At 33.5% G+C, this 12,670-nt stretch overlaps 1 protein-coding gene across 1 annotated transcript; it reads right to left on the minus strand.

The window, feature by feature from the left end:
* Positions 1-2,373: 2,373 nt before the first annotated feature.
* Positions 2,374-4,040, minus strand: LOC146923733 (uncharacterized). The gene is made up of 2 exons (XM_085708853.1): positions 3,908-4,040; positions 2,374-3,360 (listed from the first exon to the last, which is right to left on the minus strand). Exons 1-2 carry the CDS (start codon positions 3,990-3,992, stop codon positions 2,489-2,491), a joined length of 957 nt encoding a protein of 318 aa, XP_085564979.1. The 5' UTR covers positions 3,993-4,040; the 3' UTR covers positions 2,374-2,488.
* Between the last annotated feature and the right edge of the window lie 8,630 nt (positions 4,041-12,670).

A 12,670-nucleotide genomic window follows, 5' to 3' on the forward strand; every position in this document is an offset into this window, starting at 1 on the left:
AATAAAAAATAGCTTGAAAGCGAATGACATCTAAATACTAATTTTTTTGATAAAATAATTAAACAAATGACATCCAAACCCTAACAAAGTTGTTCATCTTAATGTTAGAACGGTAGATGAAGCCTGCATTAGGTTGGATCACCGTATTAGGCTAAGAGCAACCATACAAGTGATATTGACATCGCATATTCACTGAAAATGTCGAATAAGCATGTATTTTGTTACCTAATCATAATACATCTACAATTTTTTTATATTGTGATCCCACCAAAGACCAAAGTAAAAGAATTTAAAATAATACTCCCTCCGTTTCAAAATGAGTGTCACTTTAGCCAAAAAAAAATTGTTTCAAAATGAATGTCACTTTACATTTCCAATACAACTTTAATTTTTTTCTTCCAACTTTACCCTCTCCAACTTTTCTCTCACACAATTTTCAATGCAACTTTAATTTTGTCTTTTTCTTATAAAGTAAGGGCAATTTAGTAAAAGTGTTATATCCAATGATTATTTCATTCCATTTCTTAATCTGTGTGTCAAAGCCTAAAGCGACACTCATTTTAAAACGGAGGGAGTAAAAGTTAGACAAAGATATTGCATGAAGGTGAATGACATCTAAAATCTTATATTTAATATAACAAAATTAACCAAATGACATCCCAAAACTAAAAAAATTCATTATAATGTTTGGATTTCAGAGGGATCTTACAATAGATTGGATCATCACATTTGAACAAGAGAAACACCACAAGTAAGATAGACACCACATATCTATCTCAAACCCGAAGACATTAGGTATATTGGTCATCTCACATATATGTTGCTCAATATATACTCTTGCATTAAAAGTAGAAGTTTAACTCACACATGATGCATTAACATCTCTCTCAACATCTACTCTTACATAAAATATGAAATTTAACTCACATTTGACACATTATCATCTCTCCATTAAGTGTCAGACTCTTCGTGCCCGTGATCGACCACCAAGAACCACTCCCACTCCCTTAAAATGTTGAACCGGGATATCATGCAACTGTTGTGCATTCTGAGCGAGCCAACACCGACGTGGATCCACACGTTTTAAAAACAGAAACCACATAAGTGAAAATGATACCACATCTCCATCCAAAAGGCTTAAGTATGATATTTTTTACTTATTTGTTGTTCAACCTGCACTCTTTTATCCAACGTTCGACTTTAACTGACATTTGTTCCATCTAAATATTATCTCTATTAAGTATGACGAAATTCTAGCCCGTGCTTGGCACGGGTGTCCATACTAGTTGATCCTAAAGCAATTGAATTTTCTTCCTTGTAATGTTCCTAAAATTGATAATGGAATAAAGTGATAATTGTGAATTGATTGTGAAATGAAAGGTAAAATTGATAGATTAGAACTCAATTAAAATTGATGTTCTTGGTACATAGAAATATTAAAGAAAAGATAGAAGAAGATTAAGTCTAAGACTTAACCATTACTCTACTAGAGAGTACCAAAGGGAGAGAGGAGAGACTTCATCATTTTTTTTCAATAACCCTTAGTGATTATTCTTTCCCTATTTATGCACAATCACTAGCCACATGTCCATTTACCTCAACCAATTATATTTTGCCAAGTGTATTTTCTTATGTGTTATTTGAATCATAACATCCTCCTTCATCAACTCAACATAATTTTAATTCTAGAGTTTATTACAGGATTCAAATCTTCTTAATCTATCCTTGATACATAACTATTTTTCTCCCGTTACTACATATCTTGCATTCGATTTTTGCTTGCATCTTAGTCTCACTGTTATTTGCTTATTATTTATCTACTTTCTCACTCATCTTCTCGACAGCAAGGTGACAACATTTCATCCATCTACACTTTTAAAATGAGTATCAAGTATTGTAGCATATAATAGACATTGGCAAATTATGTGTTCATTACAGCTTTACCTTCCAGAGAATGAGAAAGATGGCATTTCATATCATTTCAGTTTTATCCTTCTGGTTGTGTTTACTGCAATATTTGTGTGTAAGAAAACTCATTCTCAGTTTTGAAATCATAGATGTTTCTATAACAATTCAATAAAGAACATGCTAAATGAAATTGTTAAGCTGCACAATTAACCATATTTTTAGTGTAATCATCATGTCAAGAAAATGGGGTATCATAAATTATCCTTTTATGTCAAGAATCCATGTTCCAATAATGCAGATATAAATTATAGTCCAAGCAATTGTTGTCTTCTAAGAATAGTTTAAATTTTTTTAAAAAGTTTACATTGTTGACTTTTTTTTTATGGTTTCCCTTAAAAAAAAGTTTACGTGACTTATGAGTTTACGATAAAAGAAGATATGTCACTTGCAAACACGGAATAAAAATTCTGGAAATATATTCTCATCATTAAACCAAATATACTTCCAACGTTTTAACATAAACATCACTTAAGAATACAATCAACATTATTTTAACTTAACATTAGCTACGTCTGATAAATTAAAATAGTGGACTAGGTGGAGGTGGAGTAGCTGTTGTAGGAGGTGGAGGTGGACTTGGTGTTGTAGGAGCTGCAGGTGGAGGTGGACTTGGTACTAATGGAGCTGCAGGAGTTACAGGTGGAGGTGGACTTGGAACTAATGGAGCTGCAGGAGGTGGAGGTGGACTTGGTATTAATGGAGTTGGTGGAGTTAGAAGAGGACTTGGTATTAATGGTGGACTTGGTATTAATGGAGTTAGAGGAGTTACAGGTGGATTTGTTGTGCCGGGCCATCCAGGAATGCCGGGAATACCGGGCCATGTTGGTAAGCCTGGAACACCGGGAAATCCAGGTATATTGAAGCAATCTGTTCTTGCATCGCCATTTTTCTTTGTAGCAACATCAACTACGTGTGAACTTGTTTTTAATGGAGGAGTTACAGGTGTTACACCGGGCCATCCTGGAATGCCTGGAATACCGGGCCATGTTGGTAGGCCTGGAACACCGGGAAATCCAGGTATATTGAAGCAATCTGTACTTGCATCGTCATTCTTCTTTGCAGCAACCTCAACTACACGTGAACTTGTTTTTAATGGAGGAGTTACAGGTGTTACACCGGGCCATCCTGGAATGCCTGGAATACCGGGCCATGTCGGTAGGCCTGGAACACCAGGAAATCCAGGTATATTGAAGCAATCTGTACTTGCATCGCCATTCTGCTTTGTAGCAACCTCAACTTCACGTGAACTTGTTTTTAATGGAGGAGTTACAGGTGTTACACCGGGCCATCCTGGAATGCCTGGAATACCGGGCCATGTCGGTAGGCCTGGAACACCAGGAAATCCAGGTATATTGAAGCAATCCGAACTTGCATCATTTTGCTTTGTCTCAACTGCAAAAGTTAGAGCCATAATCAAATCAAATTACACATATTTTCCATCAAATTTTCCTTGAAATTAGTAATTTAGGAATAATGAACATAATAAACTTCACAAATTTGGTTCGACATAATTAATAACATACATATATCGATCGACAAATGTGTAGATGCATGAGATGATCACATGAATTTTACTATAGACAAAACAAGATAATAAGAGTGTCCAATTAAAAATAATCAATTAGAGTGAAAGTGGTGAAAATGGCTTACTACTTGAATTATTTTTTATGGTTAAAAAAAAAAAGTGTGGATCCTTAATGTAATTGGGGGTAGACCATTAGAAAAAGTATGAAGATATGTTTATGGAGGAAAATTGAACATGGAATGGAAATTTATTCCTCTATGGTCAATTCTATAGGAGCCTTGTAAGGAGGTAAAATTGTCAATCATCAAATGAATAACTTTCGAACCTATGATTGCATTTTATTCAATTATTATAACTGCAAAATTCAAAAGAAAATTGAGAACTCATTCTTTCTAGAGATTGAGGAAATCTTACCCAAGTGCCTTGCTTCCCCCATGAAAGAGATTAAAACAGCCATGGCCAAGAGGCCTTGGATAAGCAATGATAGTTTAGAAACCATTTTTCTGAAGTAAATTAGAACTAACTAAAAGTATTCTAAATTAAAGATATGAAAATTAGGGTCAAAATGTAATCTATATATAAGAGAGCTTGAGTGGACAAGGCCATTGAGATTAACACACAATTTTTGGTCTTGTCTTAAATTTGGAAATGGTTTTTTAGTCAACAAAGCATTATATTTTTTTCCTAAAAAAATATATTTCTTCATACGAATATAATATTTATTTAATAAAAAAGGTAATGATTTTAATGATTAAAACAGTAATAATATAATTCAAATCAATATTTAAATTTTATACTAATACTAAATAATCTATACTTTTTTTCCTTATCTGAACTTTTTCATCGTTGAAAAATGGGTCAAAATTCTAATACAAGGAAAATTAAAATTTTACATGTAAACTGTTACGAATTAATCTATATTGATTGAATAAAACATTTATAAACATTCTTTACGAAATAATCTATATTGATTGAATAAAAAAAATTATAAACATTTTATACTGAAAAATAGCTTTTATATTTTTATTTTCTATGATAATTTTTGTTTTGTTTTGTTTTGTTAAGACTACGATAAAATTTAATAGTACACATTTTCAATAAATAAATTAAATACTCAACATCTGAATATATTTCACTGAGTCAAAACAAAATTTGAATATATTTCATAAGAAATATTTCAAGCTTTAACTTTTTTGGATATTTTTTTATTGAAATTGAAGAGCAGATTTTCAACCAAGTGATTATAAGGTAACCGACATTGGGTTTTAATTTTTTTAAGGAATTTGGGTTTTAATTTAAATAGTAATAATATATTTTTTAATATATGGATCATTGAAACTTGAAGATTTTTATTTCCGTTTGTTATAGTCCAGTGGTTTAACTGCATTGACGTTTTATACATGTGTCTAAGTTCAATCGTCGGACTAAGAATTTATCCTTCTTACGTGTGTGGGGTCACTAGGCCACTCATATATAAAAAATAAAGATTATAAAAACAAATAACATTTTAATAAAAAATAAATATTATAAAAACAAATAACATTTTAAGAAATGCATTATTAGTTTTTAAATTAAATACTTACCATCTAAATATATTTCAATAATTATTTTTTTGACTATATATTTAATGAAATATATCTCAATTGTTAATTTAAATAATTAATAAATATGTTTGATGTCCTCACTCACATGCTTACCGGGAAACTTCCCGGTAGGTCACCCATCCTAGTACTACTCCAAGCCAAGCACGCTTAACTGTGGAGTTCCTATGGATTGAGCTCCCGAAAAGAAGATGCATCTTGTTGATATGGGTAGTACCTAACAATTCTTATAAGCCTTCCTTCAACCATGTAGTCCCATACCTACACGGCCTCCGGATCCCTCTCATTCCGATGTGTATTCCGATGTGTTTCGGTTCCTACTATTGTCGTGGGGGTCCCTTGCGGCTTAAACCGTTCCCCTTAGGTCGGGAACCTTTCGTATCCACCTAGCGGGATATCGAAAGCCACGACGTGGGTGTTACATGCCCACCAGCTTCCGCCTGGTTCGTCCCCGAACCACACCGTACTGGGAGAGGTCTGCTCTGATACCAAGTGTAACATCCCAGACTGCTTACAGGATTGCCGACTAACCCCACAAACCAACACGAGTCTTTTCAGCATGCTTTGTCCTCACTCACATGCTTACCGGGAAACTTCCCGGTAGGTCACCCATCCTAGTACTACTCCAAGCCAAGCACGCTTAACTGTGGAGTTCCTATGGATTGAGCTCCCGAAAAGAAGATGCATCTTGTTGATATGGGTAGTACCTAACAATTCTTATAAGCCTTCCTTCAACCATGTAGTCCCATACCTACACGGCCTCCGGATCCCTCTCATTCCGATGTGTTTCGGTTCCTACTATTGTCGTGGGGGTCCCTTGCGGCTTAAACCGTTCCCCTTAGGTCGGGAACCTTTCGTATCCACCTAGCGGGATATCGAAAGCCACGACGTGGGTGTTACAAAAATCTTATATGAACCTTTAAAAAAAAGGGTTAATTATGATTCTAGTCCCTATAAAATAGCGACCTTGTAAGTTTAGTCCCTACTTAAAAAAAAAACTAAAGCATAATAATATGTGTTTAATTTTTTTTTTGATCGAACATATTTACTTTTTTGAATGAAGAGATTTTTTTTTTTGGTAAAAAAAGATAAATCTATTCTACAAATAAACACAAACTCGTTTATATAAAATTAAATATTACACGTATCCCATCAATTGAAATACAACATTTTTTAAATAAGGGGTGTTGCCGTGTTGAATGATTTCTTTTGATTTTGATGGAAAAGTTTGGGATGGTAGAATGCTAGAAATCTAAACTCCCTTTATATTTTGATGGAAAGGTTTGGGATGGTAGAATGCTTGGAATTTGAACTCCCTTTATAACATCACAATAAATTATAAATGAGTCAACAAAGAACTAAACTCATTACTTACAATCACATCTCCCTTTAGAATTTAAGTAATTCTTTTAGGGCCTAATGAACCCCCATTTTTTTTTTGTTAAGACCCAAATTTCGTACTTGTTTTTTGGAGTCTAGGGCAAGAGTCTAGGGCGTTTGCCCTGCTCCCTCTGTTTTATATACGACCCTGCATAAAATATGTATAATAACAAGAGACATCCTTCTTTATGCTCAAAGAACTCATGTACTTACCATGTCTTGATGATGACAAGCATAATAATATGTATTTTTTTTTTGAACGAACATATTTACATTTTTGAAAGAAGAGAAAAATTAAATCTTACACATATCCCATCAATGATCATTCTTTGTATTTCAATTAAAAGCTAAAGTATCTTAAATGAATAATCATGGTCACATAACATAGATATCCCTTCAACACGCTAAGGATAGTTAAAAATAGACCATATGCATGAGTTATTCCACAAAACTAAAAAGTAAATTGTTTATTATGATAAAGACCGGAGGAAATAGAAGAAAAAAAAAATAAGATTAACAAAAATTGCCTTATTGTAACAAATATTTCCTCAACACAATCTTGTAACTCATGCATAATCATTTAACCACAAGCACATTAAAAACATAAACTATCTAACTACATATAATCAGGGCCGTTTTTGAGATTTTAGTGGTTTAGGGTAAAACTATAATTTGGGTCCAAAATAATGAGTATATAAAAAACTTTAAATTTTTCAAAGTGTTAAAATAATTTGCTTGAACATGATAGTTTTTACTACATTACAAAATTATCTAACAAAAACATTGAGTTTTTTTATTTATTTAACATTTAAATGTTCATACAAAACATTTCATTCAGACATTTCTAGATACAAACACTAATAATTGTGTCAACATCAATATATTATATCATATTTTTCTCAACATCAATAGGTTGTGTTGGGATTGTAAAAAGGTTGATTTTTCAAATAGTTGGAGAAGAGTCACTCTAATTAGGGATATCAAATCGATGGGTAAAAGATAAATCAATTTAACACAAAAAAAGCTTTTGCCTTACGGACGAGGTCAATCAAATGGATCCAATAAGCATCAAAATCTCCTCTCATAAAACATGTCTAATTACATATATAACCCTCAATTGTTTAACCTACAACTTTTTCAAATAAGGGGTGTTGCCGTGTTGAATGATTTCTTTTGAGGTCGATGGAAAGGTTTGGGATGGTAGAATGCTAGGAATTTAAACTCCCTTTATAACATCACAATAAATTATAAATGAGTCAACAAAGAACTAAACTCATTACTTACAATCACATCTCCCTTTAGAATTTAAGTAATTCTTTTAGGGCCTAATGAACCCTTATTTTTTTTTTGTTGAGACCCAAATTTCGTACTTGTTTTTTGAAACCTAGGACGATCGCCCTGCTCCCTCTGTTTTATATACGACCCTACATAAAATATGTATAATAACAAGAGGCATCCTTCTTTATGCTCAAAGAACTCATGTACTTACCATGTCTTGATGATGACAAGCATAATAATATGTATTTTTTTTTAACGAACATATTTACTTCCTATTACTACTTCAACTGTTAAAAGATTATGACTATCAGAGCAAAATATGTAAATGCAAAAGTTGATTTTAACATTTACAAGGCACTATTATTTAGAACACTCATATTGTAACATCATTTTTTCCTTCCTATTAGTGCTTGTTGAAAAGTTTGTTTGAATTGGCTCTAAGTTTATTATCCAACCATCAATCCATGTTGGAATTAATTTAATAATTCATCAAAACAAGACACGTTTTATAACGATTAAAATCATATATAATCATAATTTAGTACGAAATAAACAGATGAGCATGCATATAAACTAGGTATGACATGTTGTATACTATTATGTATTAGGAATACCTGGATGAACTAACATCTCAACAACAATGATATGAAACGAAAAGAGGCGGTAATCTAATCTGAAACATAATAAATGTTAGCGACAACTAGTTTCGTTCTTACTTAACTGATACTCTTTATTTCTGAAATACTCTTCAGATGGGGAGAAGAGAGAATATGCTTGTGGAAGGTATATTGGAGATCATAGTTTTATATTGGGTGACAATCAATTAAGTTTCCCATTATTCTGTTAATGTGTTAATGGGTCATTCAAACATTCAATCTTATTGAATTTATATCAATTAATTAAAATAATTCATTATCCAAATGTAAATCCAATTAGCTTTTTACTTTATTTGATCACTAATCAATCAAGTCTCGTAATTGATAAATAATTAATATAATTATTACGGTATAAAGATGATTGCCCACATAATGACATTAAAATATAATTAAATAATAATATATTTCAACATCCCTTAAAAGAAATTAAATTACACATGAAGCAGACGTTCAACAATCAACATTACATCCAAGTAAACATCTTTACGAGTGACTATATTAAAAAGTTGCATATCAGACTAAACACATCGGTTAATAAGGATAAGACGGTAGCATAAATGTTTTCTTTACGTTGGGAGGTAGGAGGAGAAGCTTGGGGGTGGCGGCGTCGGTTGTTGGCGCGGGAGGAAGACCTAGTGGGGGAATGTACATCTTTGCTTTCTAATGTTACTTTGCAAGATATTGTTACAGATGTTTTGCAGCGGCGTCCTAATGTGGGTGGTGGTTATACGGTCCGTGGTGTGTATCAAATGCTTATGAGGCAGGAGATGCATAACCGAGACGAATTAGTTGATGCCGTCTGGCATAAACATGTCCCTCTAAAGGTGTCAATTTGTGTGTGGCGTCTTCTTTGAAATAGGTGGCCTACAAAGGATAATTTGGTTCGTCGAGGTATCATTCCGGTCGAGGCTCAACTATGTGTGTCCGGTTGTGGTAATAACGAAACGGAAGATCCTCTTTTAATTCATTGTCCCATTTTCGGTATGCTTTGGCAACATGTCAAAAATTGGATTGGTTTGACTTCAGTGGAACTCCAACATGTTTTGGATCATTTTACTTAGTTTGCTTATGCCACGGGAAGCTTTAAACCCCGTTGGTCGTTTTTACAGCTTGTCTGGTTATGGAGTGTTTATGTGCTTTGGAATGAAAGGAATCACATGTTGTTCTCTAATAAAGCTAAATTTGTTATGCATCTTCTGGAAAAAGTACAAGTTACTACTTTACATTGGCTGAAAGCTAAAAATGTGTGTTTTTCTTTTGGTTACCATATGTGGTGTCAGCAACCTCTTGTCTGTTTGAGCATTGGTTGACTGTTTTTTTTGTCTGTAATTATTAAGGATACTTTGTAGACTCCTGTTCTGCTCTCCTTTGCACACCTTGTGCAAGAGAGTAGTTCTTTTTTTCCCTTGTGGTAATATATCTCATTTTTTATTGTTAAAAAAAAAGGCTGAACATGTACCCAACACAATCAATCTAATTCTAAGTATACATTTATGTAAGAATACCAACCCATGTAAGTTTAAGTTATATTCCATTTTGAAAATGGACCTAAGTCGCATCATACTCGCATATCTATCAAAGGTTACATCGTATTGAGATCATTGGATATACCAACTCTAATTTTACTAGATACAAAGATAGTATGATATCGATGTCGATATATTGCAGGCAAAAATGCTGAAATTGATCAGTTGGATGCAGTAACTGAGTTTTGAGTCTTAGATCCTCCAATTATGTGTGTGAGTTTTCAATGTTTATTGTTATTTTGTCTATCTACAAAAAAAAAATCAAAAGATAAAAGTTTATACGCCACCCTAACACTAGTTATCCAAACCATCAACCTTCAAGATGTAACGGTCGCATGTTGTGGTGCCACAAAAAGATTTTTCTCTCTACACCACCCCTTTCCAGATCTCTTCGTGTTTGACGCCACTAGCTTTGGAAGTACACTGATTCAGGGTCACTTTTCCTTTCTTCCTTCTACTGTCCCAAGCTTCTACTTGCTATCCTGACATCCTCTCTTCGTCGTCCTCATGGCCGTTGTCATAATCAACGTATGCAAATAGTCGTTTTGTTATGTTGCATCTAGTATTTTGGATGGTTGGTGGTGTTTTTGGGCTTTGAGTTTGTTGTCGCCGGATCTACTGTCAAGTTTTGTTTGCATTCTTCGATTTTGGATCCCAGATCTACCTCCTATGTTCTGGAAGGTGGGATAGTTTAGGGAGGAGGCGGAGCCTTCACCCTACCTTGATTGTAAAACCAATTTCGGTTCTCTAATCCCGTTCAAGTCTGTCTTAGACGCAGTTTCTCACGCTATTGGTTACATGTTCTAATTAAAAGATTATGGTGTTTCATCATCGTCGTCGTCATATCTAGTTCATTCATCAAATTTAACCTTGAATTTTACACTCGGAAGGGTATTTATTGCTTGTCGTTGATCGTAGTAGGAAGTTGATGGTATGTGGATCAGATTCTGTGTTGGTGGTCTGTCCATTTGACAACTTTTGAACTCTGGTTGGTGCTTGCAGGCAATCAATCTTCATCTTTTTTTGCAACCTGGTCTTGCACTCATACACGATTTTTCTTAGTTGTTCTTGTATTGAGTGCTTGTTTGTTAGGATTGATTAGAGAAGGTTCCATTTGTGTTTCTTTGTTACTATGTATTACCCGTTTGAGTTTACCTACACTTTTGTATGGACTTACTAGGTCAGGTCTTATGTCCCCAATCTCTGAATTTTTTTTAATCTACTCATGGAAAATAAAGTAAATAAATTTGTACAACCTCTTCTATTATCGTAGTAGATTTTATAGCGTGTTATGAGGCAACCGGTCATGGAACTTGGTTGCAAAACTTTGTTACAAGCTTGTGTATAGTGGATGTAAATGAAATATGCTAAATTTATTATTTAACAATTAATGAGTGGTTATCTTCTATAATAAAATAAAAACAGGAGTTCGACGAGTCAAATCACAACGACATCAACTTCCTTGTTATTAAAGAATTTTTTTCATTATTGCATATTCATTAACTAAAGTGTTGTCACCCAAAGTGTTTCATGAATGTACCACTATTATGGGTATAAATATATCTAAGTAACCCATTTGGGGTTGGCCTCGCGATTGGCTTGGGACCTTGGAGTGTGCTCCTCTCAAGGTCTCAATTTTGATTCCCCTGGCGCCAATTTTGATGGATTAAGTCCATACAAAGCTATGCTCTAGCTTTAAATATGCCCCCACAAGTGGACGGCGGGATGGACACCTCAGATTAGTCGGCTCTTGGTCTGGATACTAAGTTTTTTTAAGTAAAGATATATCTAAGTTCATGTAAGGCTTAAGAATTTTTTTTCCAGAAATAGAGTTTTTACATTTTTACACTCTGATTTTTGTTATGGTATGATCTGACTAATTATTAAGGACGATCAACTGAAATTAGACATGTTAAGATCACATGACATAAAAAATGTATGCTACACATTCACATCATGATCCATGTAGCTCTTTTGTGTCATCATATGTGACCATTGATGTGGGTTCAATTACGATGGTTGTAACAATGACTGCTTAGATCCTATGTTGGCATTATTGATATACCATATTGGTTATAAATACATTAACTATGACATATATCAATTTGAGCTCATATGGATAGTTCTTGCAATGCAAAGTTATAAGGTTACACATAAAGTTAAAAGAGGGAGATTGTTAGATCATTAATCCAATATTGATCTTATATCTGAATAATTATGTATTTTGGACTGTCACTTAAGTTAAGCATAATTAAAAGCGATCTAATAAAATTTGGTTAATATTGGCTTATGAGTGTCTAATAGGTTGCGATCTTTTCATACGTAGAATATAAAGAGTAACTCTATGTTTGTGATGGTTTGAAATAAAATACAAATAGTTAACCCTAATTTTGTTTCTACACATAAAGAGGTCATGGTCCCAAGATCACACACACTAGAGCGGTATTTATTGATATCCCATTATCATAAAGAGACGCAAAGACTAACTAAAGAGTTCTCTCAATGTGAGTGTGTGTTGGTATAGAAAGCTCAACCACATCACTGTTTGATCATCATGGCTTCTTGTACATTTCCGTTTATTAACATATTTTTGTGTGTTAACCTTTCGATTTGAAAGTAAAATGAGCCTTAGTAAAGTCTGACAAAAAATTGTTCCAACAAAAAATCGAACTCTTTATGATTATTAACATGATTGAATCTAGGGTTTAAGGTATAATTTTGGCTCTAACCAAAAAA

The sequence above is a fragment of the Medicago sativa genome, chromosome 5 (assembly GCF_051527215.1).
Source record: "Medicago sativa cultivar Bolivia chromosome 5, Bolivia_mono, whole genome shotgun sequence".
NCBI lineage: Eukaryota > Viridiplantae > Streptophyta > Magnoliopsida > Fabales > Fabaceae > Medicago > Medicago sativa.